Source organism: Protopterus annectens, chromosome 7.part0 (assembly GCF_019279795.1).
Source record: "Protopterus annectens isolate FY-2018-M chromosome 7.part0, PAN1.0, whole genome shotgun sequence".
Classification (NCBI taxonomy): domain Eukaryota; kingdom Metazoa; phylum Chordata; order Ceratodontiformes; family Protopteridae; genus Protopterus; species Protopterus annectens.
Genome location: NC_056739.1, coordinates 113853012 through 113877533, shown reverse-complemented (window position 1 = coordinate 113877533; position 24522 = coordinate 113853012). Strand labels below are relative to the sequence as shown.

Below are 24522 nucleotides of genomic sequence, written 5' to 3'. Positions count from 1 at the left end.
AACTTGAAACTAGAAAATCATATATTAGCAAATGGAAAAGGATTTCTAGTTGGTGCTAATAACATAATCAGCACCTGTTCAGAACTAGTTATTCTCTGATTCTACAATATTTTTGTGAGTTACTATCTTATGGCATTTCTTATTCCTCTAGCAGGGTTCATTTATCAACCATTCAGCATGTCTGCCCATGGATCTTCCTCTTTCAATGCAGTCTGATGTCAAAATGCTCTTAAAAGAGGTTTTGCATACGAGGCCTCCAAGAAAACCCGTGGCCCCTCCTGGGGATCTTAATTTTTGTATTGGAGAATCTAAGATTTGCTGCATTTTAACCAGCTAATCTGGCTGAGTTGAACATAGGAAACAGTTTTACTGATTGCTCTGACCTCTGCAAGAAGGGTGTCTGAGTTGCAAGTTCTTATGGTGAGTCAGCCCTATCTCCTTTCTCATTTTCCATAGGGACAGGGATTCCTTCAGAACTAATCCTTCTTTTTTACCTTAAGTGATATCCAGGTTTAATTTAATCCAAACTACCCATCTCCCTATTTTCTTTTCTGAACCTAAAAATCAGGGAGAAAGGATAGTCTGTACCTTGGATCTCCACAGATAACTCTGGTACTATCTTGACAGAACTAAATCTTTCAGATCTTCAGATCAATTGTTAAGTTGTTGTGAATGTAAGAAGATGGTATAACCTAAGTCAAAGCAGACCATTTCTAAATGGTTGTCTAAGGCTATTACCTTTTGTTATACTCATCATAGCAAATCTATTCCAGGCAGGATCAAGGCTGACTTCTACCAGGTCCTTGGCTTTATCTATGGCTTTTTGGAAAGGATTGGATTATAGAAGTATTTTAGAAGCTGCTACTTGGTTCTCTGTACATACTTTTACAAAGCATCAAAAGCTTGATTCTTTCTCTTGATTCAGATCAAACTTTGCTAGGACCATTCTCCAGGGGCTCCTGGACTCTTTTCCTTCCAACTCCTAAGTAGAGTTAATAAAGGTAATTTACCAATATAGCTAAGGCTACTACAGTAGTGAGCAGTATGATATAGTACAGTTGTGTAAGTTAAACTCACTATAACTGTAGATGTTCAAAGGATCACTGTTGCAGAAGCTACTCCCTCCACCCCTCTTGTACTTTTTTTTAATTTATTTTTTATATACCAGGGTGTGGACATTTATTTGTTGTTCTTCCTAGCATTGTCCTTTCAGGGTTCAGCGACACTCTGTCTGCTGGTTGGAAAGCTTTGAATGGCTTCCCAACCAGACTTGTTTTTCAGTCAGCTTATCTCAAGTTCCCTGACAGTTTGGACACATGGATGGTGCCCTGAAGCTTTGGAAGCTGGCTATTACGTCCTTGGCAGGATATAACCCATACAGCTAAGGCTACTGCAGTAATGTTCACTCAAACATTTCCTGTTTTGGTAAGTTTAACCTGAAACGACTGTTCTGTTTTGCCATCTTTATAGCTACAGGTAGTAAAGCCTCATTGAGGAGGTCCCAAAAATATCTTTTTAAATAAGTTTTACCTCAGCCCTAGACAAGAATTTAAATCCACAAGGCAAGACTGGAACACAATGAGAGAAGGCTAAAAGTTGAATTGTTTTAATATCCTCCTAATAAAATTAGCGCTTTCGGCGGAAAAAATACACCGCCTTCTTCAGATTATCTGAAGAAGGCGGTGTATTTTTTCCGCCGAAAGCGCTAATTTTATTAGGAGGATATTAAAACAATTCAACTTTTAGCCTTCTCTCATTGTGTTCCAGTCTTGCCTTGTGGATTTAAACAGTTTATTTGGTTTGTTTGTTGCCTAGACAAGAATTTAAATGAGATTTAGTTAGTTTATGCTTTCAAAATGTGACGTCTAAAGAATGTAATTGCATTTGTACACATTCTGTGTATGTATGCATCATTGGTGCTGCCTCACAGCACTTAAGATTTCTGGTTTGATTTCTAGCTTTTATGCCTTTAGAGTCAGCATGCCCTTCATGTGTCCATGCAGATGTTTGTTATATGCTCATATTTCTTTCACTTACCAAAACATACTAATAGGTGAACTGGTAATTCTGTAAGCTAACTGTATATCTGCATCTAGTCTGTGTATGTGTGTATCCTCTGACTGGTGTTCCTTCCAGGAATTGTTCTCTGCCTTATGCCCATTTTTCGCTGGGATAAGCTGTGCCCCGTCTGTAACCCAAAAAAGGGTGGCACGGTGATGCTGTAATTAAGTCTTACAGTGGATGGTTCTCTAATTTGGTTGCTAGCTGGGGTCACGTCTGTGTGTCTGCATGTCCCTTTCTTTTTTCATTTGGGTTTTTGCTGGATATTCGTGTTTTCTTCCATACTCCAAGGATATGCTGTTAGGTAAAACTGTTAGTTGCCTGTATGTGTACAAATCATGTAAGAGTGATAGTGACTGGTATCATGTCTAGGAATGATTTTCTGCCATACACTGACTGAATGCCTGGATGGGTTTCAGCTTTCCTGCAACCTTGAGTTGGATGAAGCAGGTATTGGTGACTGCATGTATTAATTTCTCAGAGTTGCTGTTTTGCAGTCATCCTTTCTGGTTTTAGATGAATTGCTTTGGTTATAAGCATTATAATAGTAGATTTTAAGTCAAACTACTGTTAACACTATAGCAGCTATATTGTTTTCTAGTGTTACTTAATAGAGGTGCCATTGTAAGAGGCAGTGCTTTAAATTACCTGTTTCAAGAGGCCTTGAATTTCCTTCATTCCCCATAAGTCGCTTAATAAGGTGGATGCAGCCAGGCTGGCCTTTGGTGAATAGCTGTATAAGGAAAGGAAAAGTTGTCTTAATTAAAATGCAGATTCGTTTTAAGTAACTGTGTTGTCTGTATGCTATAGATTTAGTAAAATACTTAAAAAAAATCATACTAAACTTTTAGAAATAAAAAGAAAATATAAGAAAAATATAAGAAAGGAAACCTATTCCAGTATGTTGCTGCTTTATATAATAGTTGTCATCCTGTGCATCAAAGGAGGGGCATTTATAAAAGGGCAGATGGTTAGATTATCTCATGTCATCAATGACGATGCGCTATTTGGTAAAGAGATATTTACCTTAATTGGAATGTTTAAGAATAGGGGTTACCCTGTGGGTTTGCTCCTTAAAATAAAGAAAGAGATTATGGTGAAAAGGAATACAACATTCAAGCCTATCTTAAAAGTTACAGGTGCAGGCAACACATTGACTATAGTCAGTTTCAACCCACATGCATTGGTGTTACAATACAACCAAGAAACACCACAATCGGTAGCCAGTATCAACAAATTGTGGGAGTTGCACTTTGGCAACGAAATGAAGGAGAAATTAGGGTTTAAGCCTAGAGTAGTATATAGTAGGGGTAGGAATATTAAAAGCATTTTTGAGAGAGGTGCTAGGACGCAGGAAGTCCAACGATCATTAATGTATAAATGTGATACTTGTAAGGTCTGTAAGAACTTTAATGATGACACTAGTGTGGCAAAAGGTAGATTTGAACCCACCATTGGATGCCCGGGTAGATGTAATTGTAACACGAGCATGGTAATTTATTTGGCCACGTGTTTATCTTGCCCAGGATTTTATGTGGGAAAAACCATCAGGAGACTACGAGACCGCATGACAGAGCACCTGAGGGACATGAATAACAAAAATATACATAATGCTCTATTTATGCATACTTTAGAGTGCCCCAACTATAAACAATTTGTATTTTTTATTATTGATAGGGTTTGCACCAACAGAAGAGATGGGGATGACAAATTGGCATTAGAAGTAAGGGAAGCTAAATAGCAGTTTAGATTGAATGCTGGTTGCAAACCTAGATTAAATGATTTTATATCTATGGCCCCTATTTCAAAACAGAGCCACTGTGGTTTGAGTTGCTGTTACAATTATATAGATTTATATTTATTTACTTGTTTTTATTTGTTTGTTCTAATGTATTAGTAACAGTAGTGATTTTATTGTTTTGTATAGATTTATATATATATATATATATATAAATTTTGTGAAGGTGTTTAAATGAAATAGGAAGTAATGTTTAAGTCAGGGTTAACTTGAAGTGATTGGTTAATTGTTTCATTGATTTATTAGTTAGACTATATAAATGTGGTCTTTTTATGTTTGTATTGACTCTGATGAAGCCATGTGAATGTAATGGTGAAAGTGCTTAGTGTAAAGTGTTCCTATTAAAAGTTGGGTGACGTTTTATCGCTTTTGGTGGTTGTTTTTTTATTTTCTTTTTATTTCTAAGTGTATTGGCCTTATTGGCTATTTTTTTTGGTTTTATCATACTAAACATTATTTCCCCTTACTAAATAGGTATTATACAAACTCGTCGGTCCAGTTACCCCAGAACAGTTACACTTTAAACATTATATTTTTTAAGAAAATTTACAAACAGAAAATTCTTGCACTTTCCTCCATGGCTAAATTTTGTTTTCTAAAAAGTTAATCAATTACTTTAAAGTCTTGTACAAAAACATGACTACTGAACTGGGTATCAGTCAGAATTAATCCCTTTCAAGACAAGAATGTGCTTGGTACGTCTGTAATTTTCCAAAATATGACAAAGTTAGATTACCATTAACAGCTTTTGGTGATTTAGAATTCTGTAGATGACATCCTCAAAAAGACGTTCCTAAAATTTTAAAGAACAAAAACCTTTCCTAATGTATTCAGTTATAAACTAATCCTATTCCAATCAGTTTTATTCTTATTGTTTAATAATTATCCCTTAATCAATCCCCTAGACTTACAAGGTGCCACTGTCAGTTTAAGTTTTAAATATATAGAAATAGATTTGTCTCAAAATTCTACTAGCTACTGAAATAACCTGCTAAAATGCTGGCAGTTCATAGAAATGGTCTTACTATAGATTGGTCAGGTTTAGTACCTTTAGTTGCTTCAAAAGCAGCTATAATGAAAAAGAGTTATTTTCCTGTAATTCTGTTTCACATTATATATACATGTCAAAACAATCCCCCTGGACATATTCAAATGTATAACCTCTACATTAGTGAAATCAGCCGGTCTCCTAAATCCATTAACATTTCAAATTCAAAACAGATAACTTGTAAGAAACATGATGGACTGAACTTGACTGTTATATAGTCATGTATGCTACATAGTTCTGTTGTACACAGTAGAAATGTCAGTTGGTTACCAACTCTGGTTGTGCTTATTGGTTCAGGGTGACTAATGCCTTACAACTGCAACATGTTAGCTATCTGTTTCTTAGAAAAAAGTTCAATTTTTTTAAAATGTTTATTTTTTTTTCATTGCCGTAGTTTCATTATTTAAAAAAATAATGGAGCATTTAGGCCTCAGTGACATTTTTATTCTTTTCCAACCGGTTGATCATAATCTTTAATTTCTGGGAGGTAAAATCTTAGGCTGGGATTCACTGACAAGAGCTTACTTAACACAGGTTTATAGGTCCATATATGTTTACTAGGTGAACAATCACAAGGGCCTTTTTAAGCCTAGTCATGCATCCTAAATCCCTGCTTACATTTATTAAGGGTACCAGAACTTGTCAGTGGTGTGGGAGATAAACCATTTACAAGCTGGCTGTGTCCATTAGAGACAAAGGTGCCAAACCAGGAATGAATTTTGTGTTCCCCATCCAGTTATCCAAGATACACTTTAATTGGGTTAGGGAGGAACTCTGCTTCACATGGATGGGGAGTCTGTTCTAGAGAAGGGGTAGTCTCTGGGATACATAAATGTCACTTCAGGTTCTACTAATATCACAGGCAAGGTTTAAGTCTTTAGAATGGGTAATTCTGGTTCTGTTTGTTCTGTAGATATGTAGGAGGTCCTACAGAGTGGAGTCTGAAAATGCCTTGTATACCAGGCATAGATCCCCCTTCAACAGTCTGTAGAAGACAGAATACAGGGATAGGGCCTTATGGCTTTCTGCATAGGACATGTTACTTATGATCTGTATTCTTTTAGTGAAGAACTTTTGTGGACGTTCCTATTGTTGGACATGCCTGGTTAGGTACCTATCAAAGGGAAGAAACCAAAAAAAACTCCAAACCAATGAATACCAAAATCCAGAGCAAAGGAGAAAAGCGAACCAGTTCAACTGTAGCTCACTGCCAAATTTATTCAAAATAAAAGACAAAAAACATATGAGATCAAGCGCTTTCGCCTGAATCAGTACCAGGCTTTTTCAAGATGAGTTTTCACTCACAAAAACACAGATTTATATACTACAAGTAATAATATCACATGATCAAATGTGTTAACAGCTTAGTTGATAGTCAAATAAGTTAGTAGGCAAATACATTGTTAATTGGTAACCTAGTGCAAACAGAACCACTGAGCCCTGCTCTTAAGAAATTGTAAGCCATGCAGTGATAAAAACACTTCTGTAGAACAATAAAATGTTAAAAAATATTAAGAAATATTGATAAACATTGAAAAACTAATGCATCATTAATCAATCCTAAAAATCTATGTTAAAGTGGGTAAATGAATAAATAGAACCTATAAAATCACAGTGTGTGTGTTCAACACACTGTATGCAAAAAATGCCTACAAAAAGTGATGAAATTTATTAGTTAATAAATAAATAAAACTATCTGTTGTATAAAATGGACTCAGCCATAAAAACTGTAGTTTTATAAATTGTAATTTTATAATTTATAATTTAGCCCTTCTTAATTTAAGGACACTAGCAATGCTGACACTGTCATTCAGGCCTGGGGGTTTTGTGGCATTCAGTTTAAGTTGCCACAACAGCTCCTTATACTCACGCCGGGCCTCCTCTACTGTCCTGCAGAACTTGCTCTAAAACCATAAATTTCAACTGCATATTAGGACATGTGCCAAGATGTTTGTAGAAAGCATTAGTGTCCTTCTTTTTAGAAATTTCATATAAATGCTCGTAAATCCTTCGGGTTCTCTCGGTTTTACCCACATAGAAACTACAGCATTGTATACAAAAACCCAAATACACAACACCCTTCACCCCACAGTTATAGTAATATTCAGCCCTAAATTTAAATCTTCTTGATGGGATGAATACTACACTATCGTTTACCACATAGGTGCACTGCTTGCATGCTCCACAAATGTAGGTCCCAGGTTTGGGGCAAATTTGCTTACCACCTGCTCTAGGTTTCCCTTCAAATAACCATTTGAGATTCTTGTCCTTCCTTCTAACAAAAGAGGGATGCTCATTGATTATTTGCTTGAGCTCTTCATGCTGTTTCAGAATAGGCCAAAATCTTAAAATTAACTGTTCTACCTGGGAAGAATCCTCCGAAAAAGTGTACACAAAGCTATTGTGAGAATCAAACTTCCCCAAAGATTTTGAACCAATATTCTGTGTTGTCCCTTTCCCCAACAAAGGGGAATTATACATCGTCCCTACCCGCAATGACCTCCTTGGCTAATTCATCAACCAAAAGTGCCGGGTACCCTCTTTCTCCAAATAGCTGCTTTAATAGATCCACCTCTTCTAGAAAAAATTCACCCGTACTACACATTCTTGAGGCACGTATTAACTGTCCTTTGACTATGCCTTTTTTCTGATAAAAAGGATGACCACTGTCAAAGTGTAAATAGGAGTTTGAAAAAGACTCTTTTCTATAAACTTTGGACTGGTAAATACCATTGTAAATGTCCTTGGAAAGAGTAATGTCCAAATAGTTCAGGGATTCATGACTTACATTGTAGGTGAATTTCAAGAAAAAGGTGGTGGAGTTAATATAATCCTTAAAATCGAGAAATTGGTCCAAAGTACCATTCCAGAGCAAACATATGTCATCCAGGTATCTTTTGTAATGACTAATGAACCTGACCCAATGTGGGGAGAAAATAAAATCACTCTCCCAATGGTGCAAAACAATATTGGCATAGCTGGAGGCACAAGCAGTCCCCATTGCTACACCCTTTTTCTGCTTAAAAAACTCGCTACTGAAATAGATGAAATTATTTTCTAATATAATTTCCATAAATTCCACCAATAATCCAATGGTATTGCCATCCAGGTTCGACATAGCCGCTAATGTGTCATTAAACCATTCCAAACCTAAATTGTGGGGAATGCTGGGAAATAACTCCACTATGTCAATAGTGACCATTAGCAGGTCAGGCTTAAATAATTCTTTCTGGATACCTTTCAAAAATTCCCACGAGTCCTTGCACACATGGTCCAGTGAAAATGCAAATTAGTTAATGGTGAAATCAATGAATTTGCCCAGTGGTTCAGTTATACCACCGGCTCCTGCAACAATAGGTCTAAAATTTAGTGGAGCTAAGCCTTTGTGGGTCTTAGGAATCCCAAATATCACCGGGATTCTTGGGTTCTTAACATAGAGGTAATTGAACAACTTCTCATTAATGGCTCCCTGTAACAAATGATCCGTAAGCAGAAAACTAATTTTGGAGTGTGCTAAATTCAACTCATTTCTGGAAATTAATTCATATCGTTTGGTATCCTGTAACATGTTGTAAATGAATGTATCATATACCATGTTGTACATTAAAACCGTGCCACCACCCTTGTCCGGCTTCATCACCCTGATGTCTTCTTCTCTGAACCTGTCTATTAATTGGCTTAAATCCTGGTTCAAGTTGGAGTATGAAGTGTGTGCCCTATTAGTGCAATGATTTCTTAAATCAGCTTCTACCAATTCCTCAAAAACTTTTAGAAATGGATTCAAAGGCAGATTAAAAGTACTAGGTCTAGATAGCCACTCCACAATCTGGGTTTGATCTTTAAAATACAAACCAAGATTCAAACGTCTGGTAAACATTTTTAGGTCCACCAAGACACAAGTTAAATCAACATTGCGTTTGGGTACAAACTGAAAACCTCTGGTGAAGAGTTCAAAAAAATCATTAGTCACTTTAACATCAGTAAAATTGTAGATACAAAAATTACCCTTTCTCACTACCACACATTCACCATGAACAGTTTCAGATAAATGGTTGGAAGGGGAACAAATAATTGTACAATTCATACCCCTTATCTCCATGTTCTGTTCCAGCCCTGTGGTTGGTACATAGTCCATCTCCCCCCTGTCCTGCCCTGGGGATAATAAAAATCCGAAGGACCATCTTGATTGTTCTTTTGGGCAAGTCTTTCACTCCTCCTAGGCAAATCTGGGGCTGGAACAGAGTCATTATCATTAAAATTTACCTCATTATTCGCATCAGTGTTTTGCCTTGCGTCTTGCCTATTCCTACCCAACAATGGGTAGGCAGTACCTTCCCTGTATTCCACAAGATCACGCTCAAGTTTCCTAATTTTACGATTCACTATCTTGATACAAAATTGGTCCACCTCATTAAAGACATTATCATACTCCCTTTTAACAGACAGGAAGTTTTTACTCTTTACAACGGAATCGTTAAGCACTGTCACTTCTTGAAGCAGAGTACCAGCCTTTTCTTCATAGTCCTTAACCATGCATTCTATCATTTCCAGCCCTGCTTTATCGAAGATTTTTACTAAATTATGGTAAAGACGAGAACCAGCCACAGCGTCGTTGGGGAATTTGTAGCAGCGTAGCCCTTTAGGGACATGCTGCACTCGCAGACATTCCTTTAAGTAATCAATCTCCAATTGCGTACTTTTGTATGCATATAACTTATCATTTAAAGTTTTAAAATTACGCTCAGCACAATTGTCAGAATTACTGCTAACAAAGGTACCTTGTTTGAAGAGGAATTGCTTTTCAGTCCATGTAGTAAAGTTAAAATCCTTTTTCGCGTTGCCATTTCTGGTGTTGCTTAAGCCTTGAGTTCTAGCTTGTTGCTCCTGCGGATCGGTGCTACCCAGTGGAATCCCGCCAGGAACTTCCGCTAAGAGAGGAACTTTGAAACCAGTCTCCGATGTTACTGCTGTGTTTAAACCAGGTCTGTTCTCTTGATTACCCGGTAACAAAACCTCGAGCCCAGTGGTCTTAGTGCTTAATGCATTAGTTAATTGCATTAAAAGGGACAGCACCTGCTTGAATTCACCCCGAGTGACTGGTGCATCTTCCGCTTCGTCCCTTAGAAGTAACGGTGTATCCGAAAAGCTGGATCGATCAACCCCTTCAGCCATGGATCAAACAAGAACCGAAGAAACCAAAAAAAACTCCAAACCAATGAATACCAAAATCCAGAGCAAAGGAGAAAAGCGAACCAGTTCAACTGTAGCTCACTGCCAAATTTATTCAGAAATAAAAGACAAAAAACATATGAGATCAAGCGCTTTCGCCTGGATCAGTACCGGGCTTTTTCAAGATGAGTTTGCACTCACAAAAACACAGATTTATATACTATAAGTAATAATATCACATGATCAAATGTGTTAACAGCTTAGTTGATAGGCAAATAAGTTAATAGGCAAATACATTGTTAATTGGTAACCTAGTGCAAACAGAACCACTGAGCCATGCTCTTAAGAAATTGTAAGCCATGCAGTGATAAAAACACTTCTGTAGAACAATAAAATGTTAAAAAAAATTAAGAAATATTGATAAACATTAAAAAACATTGAAAAACATTAATGCATCATTAATCAATCCTAAAAATCTTTTAGGCTAAAGGCTAAAAAGCCTTACAACTGCAACATGTTAGCTATCTGTTTCTTAGAAAAAAGTTCAATTTTTTTAAAATGTTTATTTTTTTTTATTGCCATAGTTTCATTATTTAAAAAAATAATGGAGCATTTAGGCCTCAGTGACATTTTTATTCTTTTCCAACCGGTTGATCATAATCTTTAATTTCTGGGAGGTAAAATCTTAGGCTGGGATTCACTGACAAGAGCTTACTTAACACAGGTTTATAGGTCCATATATGTTTACTAGATGAACAATCACAAGGGCCTTTTTAAGCCTAGTCATGCATCCTAAATCCCTGCTTACATTTATTAAGGGTACCAGAACTTGTCAGTGGTGTGGGAGATAAACCATTTACAAGCTGGCTGTGTCCATTAGAGACAAAGGTGCCAAACCAGGAATGAATTTTGTGTTCCCCATCCAGTTATCCAAGATACACTTTAATTGGGTTAGGGAGGAACTCTGCTTCACATGGATGGGGAGTCTGTTCTAGAGAAGGGGTAGTCTCTGGGATACATAAATGTCACTTCAGGTTCTACTAATATCACAGGCAAGGTTTAAGTCTTTAGAATGGGTAATTCTGGTTCTGTTTGTTCTGTAGATATGTAGGAGGTCCTACAGAGTGGAGTCTGACAATGCCTTGTATACCAGGCATAGATCCCCCTTCAACAGTCTGTTGAAGACAGAATACAGGGACAGGGCATTATGGCGGTCTGCATAGGACATGTTACTTATGATCTGTATTCTTTTAGTGAAGAACTTTTGTGGACGTTCCTATTGTTGGACATGCCTGGTTAGGTACCTATCAAAGGGACCATTGTAATTAATGATTGGTTTAATGAATGCTGAATACATTGGAAGAATGACTTCCTTGGAACTAGATGCCATACCTTTGGTTATAAGTTGCACAGCATAGAATGAATTCCTCACTACTGTGAAGACATGATGCTCAAAAGGTAGATTACTGTTTATGTGGCCCCAAGTCCCTGACTACTGGATCAACTGTTAGGGGTGGATATGATAGTTACCAGTGGTGGATGACTTCCCGAAGGATACTATTATGCAGGTACCAGATATCAAGAGTACCATTGGTGTGGCACATTCTACAGCTATTTGGCTATTAATCAGAGCATATATAGTGCCAGTAATTGGCAAAAAGCCATATATAGTAAATTAGTGAAGACATAGGTTCATAGGTAGGTACTAGGCTATTGGCCCTAGGGCCTATATAAGACTAGCCAAAAAGTTTCCCTGGCTTTCGCCACCCAAGAATATTATTTTCCTGTGCCCCTGTCGAGCAGAGCCACAGAAGTAATCTCCGGGGTGAATTTCATATTTCCCATCCAATCATCAAGATTATTCTTGGAGTGCTAATGAAGAGCTCTGTTTGACATAGATAGGTAGTCATTTCCAGAGTATGGTAAGTCTCTGGGACAGGAATGTATCCCTCCAGCATGTTCTGTTTATTGTGGTGACTAGGTTTAGGTCCTTACAGTGTGTAGTTCGGAGGGATTGGGATTTCTTTAAGTGGAGCATGTCCAACAGCTCTGGGTTTGCCATAGCTTTGTATGTTAGGCAGAGATCGCCATCAGAGATCATTACAGAGACAGCTAGCAATAGGCAAGTTCAGTGTAGTAAACATACTATCAAAGTGCATGTTATCAGAGTGGCCATCATCACAGGAAGCATGCCTGAACATGCTCAAGGCTATGCATGCCTCATCACTACTACATGCACAAAGCCAGGCCAGGGAGGCAAAGGCATTATGGCTCCAGCTCAGTTCATCATATAAACTGGGATGAAAGTGGGAGATAGGGAGGTTAGAGAAGGGAGAGTAGCAGGTAACGGAATGCACACCAAGGATAACCATGAGGAAGAACTAGTTGGGGGGAAGGGTTCCCATTTTTCATTCAGAGTATAAGGGGAGTTGGGGAAGGTAGTGAGACATGGTTGTGGAAGGGATAGAGGGACACGGTGATGGCAAGGAAGGGACAACAAATAAGGTATATGGGTGGGTGACATTTAAGGTAGAGGGAACACACGGATGGAGAGTAGGGAAGGGTATGTGTTAATGCTTACAATAAAACTCTGATAGTCCTTAACCTCTGATTCACACTGGCTAAGCAGGTCAGGATGATACCATTGCATGTCACTGTAGTTGTGTGCTGTACTCATCAGAAAAGGATATCAATAATATCCTTCGTCTTGCTAAGCTTGTGCCAGGCATGAACCTTGTACAAAGGGACATTATACTGGCCCAGCAGGTGCTTCTGAAAAGCCCTGTAGTGGAAGAACAAGAAAAACTTTCTATCCCTTGGACACCATATAGGAGCCTTGCTGTTCCTAGTGCCTGAAGCAGTAATGGTCACTCAGGTCCATTGAAGGAACAAGGCAGAACTCCTGTGTGCATGGACATATGTTTAGATATCTTGTAGCAATGTGGCACTGTAAAACAGTTCTGGTGCTACAAGCTTCATATATGCTGTGCATGATAAAATAGTGCACAATTCTGGGATGGGCAGGGATGAGCTTGAGTGGCACCCTTTAGTGCTGACAGCTGTTTGTTCAGAGCCAACTGTGATAAATACTTCATTAGCATAACCACCGTGTTATGAGGTCCAGGGTAATGCAATTAAAAGTAGTGTCACCATATTGTCAAAAACATCTGTAATGTGTAACTACAGAAAAGGATTTTTATGGCATTAGGACACTGGACTTTGAAATAGGCATAATGAACAAAGACAAGGCATCTGATAATTTAACCCTACAAAACACTGTAGTGAACACCTCTGGTGGATGGCAGGAACAGGGACATAGAGGAACTTGTATATGTAGGTGTGAGCACAGTGCCATGACACTGTCATGTAAGGTTGTCAGTGGGGTGTACATCAATAGCAACATGTACTTAGGGTAGGAACATACCACACAGGACACAATGCCAACTGTACACTGGGTTTGACATGGCAATGCATTTTCTTGGGAGAAGATTACAGAATCTGCAGTGTACTACAGGGTTTCAATATGCTAATGCTGGAAGGGGTGTCATCATAGTATGCCCTTAACTGCAGATTGTACAGGAAAGGTGTGGAGTGTCATAGAAAAATAGAGGAAAGGTAAATGGGCACCTTATGGGGTTAGGGGTACTGAATACAGTCGTATGGGATATTTACACACAGCCATGCACAGAGACTGACCATCACATATAACCCACCAGTGTACATATCTTTCCATGGGCCCATGTGATTGAGGTGCTACTGCAGGCACTCTGCACATGTGGCATGTGCAGTTGGAAAGCTGGCATACTGGTTAAGGTGTTTACCTTACAGACACAAGGTGCAGGGTTTGATTCTCACATGGGGTTGTTTGCTAGGCTTGAAATAGCCTAGTACTACTTTACAAACCTATTCTAGTAAAAGGGAATGCAGACAGGCCTTTTTGGTAGCAGACCTGGCAGATGTTCTTCGTGTTTCACTGTTGCAGTCATCACATTTGGGTTATCCCTGCCAGGGTAGCCCTCAGCTGCCCCGAATACCAGAGACTTAGTATTTCTGTGTCGGTAGCTGTCGCTTCAGGACTGATGTCAGGTCATCAGTAGTATAAAGTAAGGTAGCCTACGCCATTACATCACTCTTTCTTGCCAAGGAGCCCGATGCAGAAGCACTTCGCACGAGTGCCGGTTGGCCGCTACCTGAGTTTCGTCTTCCAAATTGAGGCTGAAGTCTTCTAAAGCTAAGTACCCCATTGGGGATCCTTTTTTCTTGCTCTAACCGATGTCAGAAAAAGTTAACTGTCACGCTTGTGGAAAGCAAATAGCACACCAAGACTTTCATTCGTACTGCATCACTTGCTTAGGCCCAGACCACGACGTTCCTCCTGGTCACTTTTGTGCTTTTAACGCCAGAACTAAATGTCGTCGGGCCCTTATTGTAGCTAGATATTTTCGCTTACAGTCCTCGAATTCCAATATGGCTTCGGTACCCTCATCCGGCAGCAGATCTTCTGAAAAAACATAGGGATAAAGACAGACCGCACAGATCCAAACCTACCGACAACGCTTTTGTTAAGCTAGTTGTCAGTTCTCCGGTTCTCAGTGAGGCGCTTTCGCAGCCCCGGATGCCCGCTTCTGTTGATTCGCAGGCTACTACAGAGACCCTTTCAGAGTCCAGTATGCCACAAAACTCTTCTACAACTAAGGATCCTGCAGTTGTCTCTACCTTGGATGGGTCTGGAGCTGCTGAGCAGGCACCGGCTTCCAAGGAAGTACTTCGCACTACCGATTCTCGACACAAACCGACTTCTTTTGTATCTACCGTTGTTTCGAAAACTGCCAAGTTTCTAAGGCCCAGAGTATGAACCACACCCAAGAAACCGACGACCCAATCTCAGGCACCTGCTTCCTTGCCTCTGTCTCAAATGCTTAAAATGGCAGAAGACCTTATCATGGTGATCAGGGGAAGCCAAGCTACCCCTTCCAAAAGAAAGAGATCTGTCCCCAGTAGTTTTATTTGAACAGGAGTCTGATGACTCTGATGCATCTGAATATGAAGACATGCAGCCCCTCTCTGCTTGCAAGGATTCTGATGCAGAGGAATCCATTCCTTCAGCCTCTCCACCCAAGGACTTTTCCTTTGGGGAAACCCTTCACACCTTAAGGGAGTATTTCCAATGGGAATGTCAGGAATACCCTCAGTTTAAAAAGAGACTCGGAGAATTGTTAGATCTTCCACAGCACAGACCCCTGGCCATTCCCCCAGTCCTGAATGCTGTGAATGATGTTTTCATGGAATTCGGTTTGACTCCCGACATCCTCCCTCCCTCCTCCCAGAAAACCTGATGGGTATTAGAGTCCCTGACTCGCATAAATTTCTTTTCAAAAATCCTACTGCTGACCCTGAGGTAATTTCTCAAGGGCGTAAAGGAATTAAAGCAACTTCTGCTAAGAATCCCACCTCCTAAGATAGGGATTCCTGAGCATTAGACAGATGAGGTAAAAAAGTATACACCTCTGCTACTCTTACTATCAGAACACTAAATTGTCAGTTCCATGCGCTGAAATTTCAGCAACATACCATGGAACTCCTCAAACAAAAAGTGTCTTCCTTTCCTGCTTGTGCAGAATCTAAAGAGTTACAAGAGTTAATGCATTCCGCAAGTCAAGTGACTAAGCGCACCGTACAGTGTGGTTTTGATGCCCTAGAAGCTTCTTGCAGGGCAGCAGTCACTGCTTCTGTTAGAAGGCATGCTTGGCTTAAGGGACAGCCCTTGCCAGATCATATCAAATCTAAATGATTGGATGCACCCTTATACAAAGACAACGTATTTGGCACCAAGGCAGAGGAGGTCTTAAAGATGGAAGAAAAAGCTAAATCTATGCAGACAGTTGAGGATTTCCTACAGGTCCAGCCACCCAGGTTCAGCAGGCATTGCCCCTCCAAGCACTGGTCCTTTCCTGCCCCCACCAGGTCAGTTCAGCCCAGACTCCGGGGAAGCAGACCCCCCAGACAGCAGCCACAGGGAATGCAGAGATCAAAGCAGTGGAGTTCCTCCACTTTAAAACCAGGGAGTTCAAAGCCACCCCCTCATGGTAAGAACTCACAATAACTCTCCTCCCCCACCCCCTCCCTCTGCCCACCTGCACTTGCCCCTAGGAGGAAAACTCTCATTCCACGCAAGCACCTGGGCCACCATTACCAACAACCACTCGGTCCTCAACATAGTGTCCCAGGGATACAAATTTTCTTTCCACACTCTTTCAACCCCAAAAGGGTTCCCAGATCTACCTCCAAACCAGTGGGCAGAGGTGAAAAAGCAAGTCCTTTCCTTGCTCTCTGAGTGCAATAGAGCTCGTTTTTACAGAACAGACACGCCAAGGTTTCTACTCCAGACTTTTTCTGGTACCCAGAAAAGAGAGCACCTGGTGCCCCATCCTCGAACTATTCATTGTAAACATCTTCCTGGTGATACCAAAATTCAAAATGCTCACCCTCCAGCAACTGCTACCCATGCTCTCCAAGAATGCTTGGCTAGCCACCCTAGACCTAAAAGAGGCCTACCTCCGCATTCCTATCAGGGAATCATGCAGGAAAGATCTACGTTTTGGTGCAGGATCTCTGCACTTCCCTTTGGCTTATCTACTGCTCCTAGAGTTTTCACAAAATGTCTGGCTCCCGCCATTGCCTTTTACAGACAAAGGAATATCCAAATTTACCCATACTTAGACAACTGCCTAATTCCGGCAGACAGTAAGGAAAAGTTGTTCAAGCAGCTGGCCTTTGTAAAGTCCCTACTGACCTCCCTAGGGTACATGATCAGTGAAAAGAAATCCAAACCAGTACCCACCCAAAGGATTATATTCCTGGGAGCAAGCCTAGACACAGCATCCCAGATGGAATTCCTTACACCAGAAAAGCAAACTTGCCTCACAGCCTACTTCTCTCAACTAGCCACCAGACCCCAGTTATCTGCAAGGAAAATCCTGCAAGCTCTGGGGTTCATGGCATCTTGCATTCTACTCATTCCATATGCCAGATTGCATATGAGTAAACCTCAATGGTACCTAAAAAGCCTTTGGTGTCAACACTCTCAAGATCACTTCTGTGGCTCTGCTTGACAGGGGCACAGGAAAATAATTTTCTTGGGTGGCAAAAGCCAGGGTGCTGTTTGACTAGGCTTATATAGGCCCTAGGGCCAATAGCCTAGTACCTACCTATGAAATCTTATACCAGTGATACCTTGCCTAAGGAAAGATTTTCTTTGGGCAACAGCATGCTCCCACAACAAGGGACTACCTTTCTCACCACCCCCCGCTGCCCAGACCCTCACCACAGACTCATCAGACTATGCCTGGGGTGCACACCTGGATGGCAGGTGCATACAGGGCCAATGAAGCCCACAGCAGATCCATCTGCACATCAGCCAAAAAAGAGATGTTAGCTGTCCACCATGCATTGACAGCTTTTAGGCCCCTTCTCTCCCCAGGGGCTCTCCTGATCAAAACAGACAACACCACTGTGAAATGGTATATCAACAAGCAGGGAGGGACTCACTCCTACCCTCTATGCAGGCTGGCCATGACCCTTTGGCACACAGCCTCTGCCATGCAACTCCACCTGTTAGCACAATTCCTTCCAGGCTCTCTAAACTCTCTGGCAGACCACTTAAGCAGAAATCTTCTGGACCCACACGAGTGGCAGCTAGACCAAAGAACCTTCACCCTAATAACTCAGAAATAGGGGAACTCCGAAAGTCGACCTCTTTGCCTCCCACACCAACCATCAGCTCAGCAAGTTCTGCACCAGGGAGCATCACTGCATGGCTTGGAAAGTGGATGCCCTATCCTTCCCCTGGGTCAGTCTCCAGGTCTATGCATTTCCCCCACTACCTCTCATCACCAGGGTACTGCTTAAAATAAGGGAGGAAAAACCAAAAACAATTCTGATTGCTCCAGACTGGCCTTGCCAGCACTGGTACCCACTGCTGCGCAGCCTGTCCACACTGCCACCATGGCATCTCCCTCCGACCCCAACCCTCCTGACCCAAAGGGAAGGCGAATTCATGCATCCTGAGTTGCAGACCCTCAATTTGGCAGCCTGGCTTATTCCCTGACCACTGATCGATCTGCTAATCTCAGTAAACCGGTTCTAGATGTTATACGTGAGGCTACACACCCTAGCACTAGAAAGTCATATGCTAACAAATGGAAAAGATTCTGCACCTGGATTCAGGTTAAGGGAGCCGATACAGCACAGCCCTCCCTACCTCTCATCCTGGATTACCTATCTGACCTGCTACACACCGGTCTCTCCTTTTCCTCTATTAAAATTCATGCCTTTGCTATCTCTGCTCCATTTCCACACTGAGCAACCCTTATCTCACACCCTCTGATCAAACGGATCATAAGAGGGGCTAGCAACTTGAGGCAACCCAGAAGAGCACCTACCCCAGCTTGGGACCTAAATTTTGTGTTGGAAAAGCTCACCCTGCTCACTTTTGAACCAGCATCTACAGCAGAGTTAAAGTTTCTTTCTTGGAAGACGGCTTTTCTTCTGGCCATCACTTCAGCCAGAAGAGTCACCGAGCTACAAGCTCTCATGGCTGTAGAGTCCTTCATCATCTTCCATGCTGACAGGCTGTCCCTCAGGACTAACCCATCCTTCATGCCCAAAGTGGTGTCTAGTGTGGCTCTCAACCAATCCATTCATTTGTCCACCTTTTTCCCTAACCCACAAAATAAGGGGGGAAGGATCCTGCACTCTGTAGATGTGCACAGACAGCTCAGATTCTATCTAGACTGTTCTAAATCATTCAGAAAGACTGATCAATTACTGGTCAGCTTTGCTGCAGGGGCAGAGGGCAAAGCCATTTCCAAACAAACCATTTCCAAATGGATAGCACACTGCATCCATTTCTGTTACAAGTAACATGGAAAACCTCCCCCTACGGAGATTGGGACTCAATCAACCAGAGCAGCCTCCACCTCTGCAGCTTTCCTCAGAGGAGTCCCCACAGGGACATCCTGGAAGCTGCCACTTGGACATCTGTTCACACTTTCACCAAGCATTACCACCTGCCTATCTTCTCCATATCCAGGGCAGGCTTTGCCACTGCAGTCTTGGTGGGCATCCTACCCAGCCTCTTGTCTCCTTGACTGCCTCCACCCTTTTCCTCAGCTTTGGGAATCAACCCAAATGTTATGACTGCAACAGTGAAACACGAAGAACACAGTACAGTTGTGTACACTTACCATAAATGTAGATGTTCAAGTGTATTCACTGTTGCAGTCCTGCTTTCCCTCCCTCCATCCCCCTCTTCTTTCTCTCTCTCTCTCTCTCCTTACAAGGAACTTTTTGGTATTTACTTTCTCCCTATGGAGTTCTTTCACCATATCCTGGCTCCCACTTAGGGGCTCCTGACAGAGCAAGAAAAACTGATGTAATGGTGTCGGCTGCCTTACTTTATACTACTGACAACCTGACGTCAGTGCTGAAGCAACAGCAACCGATGCAGAAATACTAAGCCTCTGGTATTCGGGCCGGCCGAGGGCTACCCTGGCAGGGATAACCCAAATGTGATGACTGCAACAGTGAATATACTCAAACATCTACATTTATGGGTAAGTGTACACAACTGTACTTGTTGGCAGTAACAGGAGTCTTCATCTGCTTTAACAGAGGGTAACCGTGGGTAAGCATTATGCTATTGCATGCCAAGAATAAGGAACAGGGCATTGCCAAGGCCATGCTTACCAAAGGATGTTGGCTAACAACATGGAAACTGCTAATGGAGTTGGAGGAGTTCCTAGAGCCCCTCTCTGGAGAATGGGTTGGATCCTCGCACACAGTGGTGACCTGGATGTGGAGCTGGGTTCTTGATGACTGCATGAGTCTGTAAGGAAAAAACAGGTTAGTATTAGCCATGATATTGCTAATACTAGCCAGTGGAGAACTGCCATTGTCATCCCCTTGCACAAAGGTTGTGCCACTACTGACCCTGGAAACTATCGCCCTATTAGCATGACAAGTCTGATCTGTAAAGCCATGGAGCTTATTATTATGGATCTTATAAACAAGGACATGGGCAATCACCAAGCACTTGACCCCACCCAGTTCATATTCGTCAAGGGAAGATCTTGCCTGTTGAACCTGGTTGACTTCTTTGAGACTGTCGCCAAGGCCCTGGATGAGGGAAAGTCAGTACACACAGCTTATCTTGACTTGGCCAAGGCCTTTGACACAATCCCCCACTCGGGCATCATCGAAAAGCTAACACAACCTAGAGTAAATCCCTGTCTCATCAGGTGAGTGGCCAACTGGCTTAACGATAGGACCTACAAGGTCAAAATAGGCACCTCCACCTCCAACAGCAGACCTGCCACTAGTGGTGTTCCCCAGGGATCTGTCCTGGGACCCCTACTCTTTGGCATCTACTTCTCAGAGATCCAGGCAAAGACAAAAGGCCTGTTGGCTGACTAAGTTTGCGGATGAGTGTAAGTTGGTTGCTGTCATTGACTCCCCAAATGATGATAACATACTGCAAGAGGGTCTCACTGCAACAAATGACTGGTGCTAAAATCATGGCTGTAAGTTAAATTAAAAAAAAATGTATTATCATACCATTTGGCAAAAACATGGCCCCCACTGATTACCGCATCAACGGCAACCCCCAAAGCACACAACCTGTGGTGAGAGACCTGGGTACTCAGATTGACAACAATCTCACATTCAACCATTATGTAGTGAAAGTGGTCAGCAAAGCCTTTTTCTTGGTTCATCTCATAAGTAAAGGGACTGCATCCAGAAAAAAATGAGGTTATCACCTCTGTACTCCTCCCTCTTTAGGCCAGTAATTGAGTATAATGCCCCATTTGGTATGTACCTCTCCAAACAACTGCACCAACTGGAAAGGCCACAGAAATATCTCACAAAGAGAATCCATGGCCTCCCAACACCTGTCCTATGTGGACAGACTCAAATCACTATCACTTTACTCGGTATTATATAGATTGCTCAGAGGTGATCTGTGTCTCGTCTACAAAGAAATATCGGATCCTGACCTACTAGAGATTTTCCATATCTGTAAGTCTTAACTCCTCGTGCATTACCTACTCGAAAGGCCTAAATCTAATATGTGTCATCAGCAATACCAGCTGAAGAGACAGGTTTGTCTTAGAGGCTGCCCCATCTCTGGAATAGACTACCCATATATGTCAGAGTACCTTGCTGACCCTCTTCAAGTGCAACCTTGATGAGTGGATGGGAAACCACAAACCTGTGTCCCTTATTGACGGGGATGACAGGTGCTGACTGGAGGTTTCTATTTTTCATGATAAACTCTTGGCTAGGCTTGTAAGGGCCCCAAGGCCATTAGCCTAATAACCTCCTATGATCTTATGATATTGTAGAGTGCGCTGTTTGTGAGGGAGGATTATTCAACAAGGCTTCTACACATCTGTCCTCCAGTCACCTGTGGTCTGTAACTGCAGTGCCCTGCACAACAAGAATATATGCATCCATACAGTATTTTCTGATTCTGTCCTGTAACATGCTTGTTGGGGGGGGGGGGTTGTTCCAGGACAGCACATGCCTGATAGCAGGTCACTTGTGACTGACCATGATGGCAATGTTTACACGGCATAGTCTAATAAGAGTGACACTAACAGACGCACTAACATTGAAGAGCTCACACATACCTCAAACATATAAAGAGCCTGTGCAGGGACAGATTGAAGCCCCACCTGCACCTTTGTTTGGTGGACATCCTGTAACTGAGAGCCCCACCCAGGCTTCACAGGAGTCTCCAGCACAGATGACATCTGTGAACCACACTGCCTCTTATATGTGTGTGTGCAGCCTACAGAGGGCAGGCATGATGATTAGCAGTGCTGCCATGACTCCAGGTCTTTCGCATGGATGGATGGCTGGACATGGATGACGAATTACCATTAATTATAGGTTGTGCATGTAGGTCAGTGATCCAGGCACAGACTGCTGCTACTCACAACATTGCAGAGATGGTGAATGTGCATGGCTTGCAGGATAATGTGCAGCACCTGCTCAGTGGCATGGAGTACAGGGAGAGGGAGTATGTAATTCTGCTCAAGTCACTGGTGGCTAACACTACATCCATTGGTGGATCTGTGAGGCAAATGGTTACCACACTGTCTCTGTGGTACCCTGTTGTCCATGGCTGTGAAAGGGTCCATATGCAAGGTGGCTGGTCATAGGCCAGGGATGCCCAGATGAAACAGTCTGCTCCTGAGATAGGATTTCTGTTGGCTTTCTATGTCTGGTCTTACAAACTTGTCCACTAACACTGCTGAGGAGCCAACTCTGGGACCCCTCACCAAGCTGCACACACTTGAAGTTCTACATCATGTAGGTAGACAGGGCACCACACCTACATGTGGTCATCCTGTTGGTCATGGACAACATGTATTCAGTAACTGTTGACATAGGGCATCCCATCATGGTACACATGTAAGCTCCCATAATTCTGCACCCTAAAAGCCGTGGATAGCATCATGCTTCAAGAACGCAGGTCATTGCAGTACACATCACCATTTGCAATATAGCAGCCCCACTCTGCTACTGGAGGATGTAATTCCTGTCTCACCACAAAGTGCTACCAGACTATGTCTGTCATATCCATCTGCCATGACCTTGGCCTTAATGATAACATGACTGTCATCTGCCGCTTTGTCCACCCACCTGTGCAAATTATGATTGTGTCCCCTGCCCATCCCTTAACTTGTGTGGCTAAAGTTATGTCTAAAGCACAGCTTGGACTGTCCATGCACTGCACTGTACTGCACAGACAGATTTGATAATGCATGTATCATTTTATTTTGTGTTGTCTATGTCATGGCTCTTTGCTTTGGACCAGATGGTGCCTTTTCGCCAGTGCTGTAAAAAAAAATGTGCCTGTCTGTGCCTCACATGGGGTCCTGCTACTGACTGACTGTTTTCTGGCTGGCTGCCATGCTCCAACAGGTATGGTATGTTTCTGCTCTACCATGTTATGCAGCATCTGGTTGCAGTGTCCCATCAGATGCAACTAGTCAGCAGATGTGACCCTTAAGTTGACTGAAAACACATTCCACACCACTCTGTGTGGATAGTATTGTATGCCATCTCTGCTATACCTGGCTGTTGTCAGGGGGGGTCATCATCCATGGTTCCAACATCCCTTGTAACACACAGTGGTGGCACCATTATACATGGCCTGCTATCTTATTACATGGTGACTGTGTAGTCAACTGCATGTGTGCCTACCAAATAGATGACCGTTTGGAATATCACCCCTCAGGAAATGCAGGTATAGGTCAGATGTGTTTCACATGAGAATCATGGGACTTTCTAGGCTGTACATGGAAACATTACATATGATACTATGGGCACTTAAAATCACTTGGTAGTTGAGGGAGTGAAAACCCTTTCTGGTTATGTATCTAACACCCTATGGACCAGATGGAACTTTGATAACAATGTGAGTGTGCAATTAGTGGCTCACAGGACATCAGGGAAGTTGTCAATGCAGAATGTCTGCATGCTGGTGGTTCTCTCCTCTGCAGTCTTTGGGAACCACATATGCTTCTCCACATTCTGCAGCATAATGCTGAAAAACTGGTGTAGGATATGTAAAGCTGATGCTTGTGAAATTCCTACTGTCTCTCCTGCAAGTCACTGAAAGGCCCCTGTAGTGGTAATGATCAAAGCTACACATACCTTAGTATTAATTGGGATGGGCTGTTTACATATTCCCTTGATTCTGCAAGTGGGTAACACAGTTCAACAAGGTCTCGTGGTATCTCTAACCGCAAATAAATGGTCCATGATCTGCTGGTGTGATAACTTAGGTGCTAACTGTTGGGTGGCAGACGGGTGCAGCAGATAGTGCTGTTGCCTCACAGCAACAGGTTCCCCAGTTTGATTCTTGGCTGGGTTGCCTTCTGTGCAGAGTCTGCATGCCCTCCCTGTGTTCACATGTGTTTCCACCCACATTCTAAATGCATGCAGTAGGTGGATTGGAAACACTAAATTGGCCATGGGTGTTAGTGTGCATATCAGTCTGTTGTGTGGAAGTACAACCATGGCAGGGTTAGACACCTGGAGGTGTGATCCGTGGCTATAGATGATTGCCACTGTTGAAGTGACACTCTGATTTTTCCCTTGTGCAAAAATGGGAAAATTGGGCTTGTGGATGAATGGCACTAACTGTACCATCTGCACTGGCATGGAGAAATACAGGGTACCATGACAGGCACTGGCACCAAGAACAGCCACTAGAATGTGCTCTTTTGCTATAACTGCTGCTGTTGCATACATTATAGTATTCCACACACCAGTAATTCCTAATGTTCAGGGTGTGTGATGGCCACAGAGTGGCACACCTCCTTTATACATTTCTGAATTATGCAGTCCTGGTTGATCACATAATTTTTTGCAT

At 42.1% G+C, this 24522-nt stretch overlaps 1 protein-coding gene across 1 annotated transcript in view; it reads right to left on the bottom strand.

Moving 5' to 3' along the window:
* The window catches only part of PKP1 (plakophilin 1), an 833005-nt gene that overhangs the window by 84762 nt on the left and 723721 nt on the right, over nt 1-24522 (bottom strand). The window contains exon 12 of the mRNA XM_044076546.1: nt 2710-2794. Within this exon, the coding sequence (XP_043932481.1) occupies nt 2710-2794 (85 nt within the window). The remainder of the gene's footprint in view (nt 1-2709; nt 2795-24522) is intronic.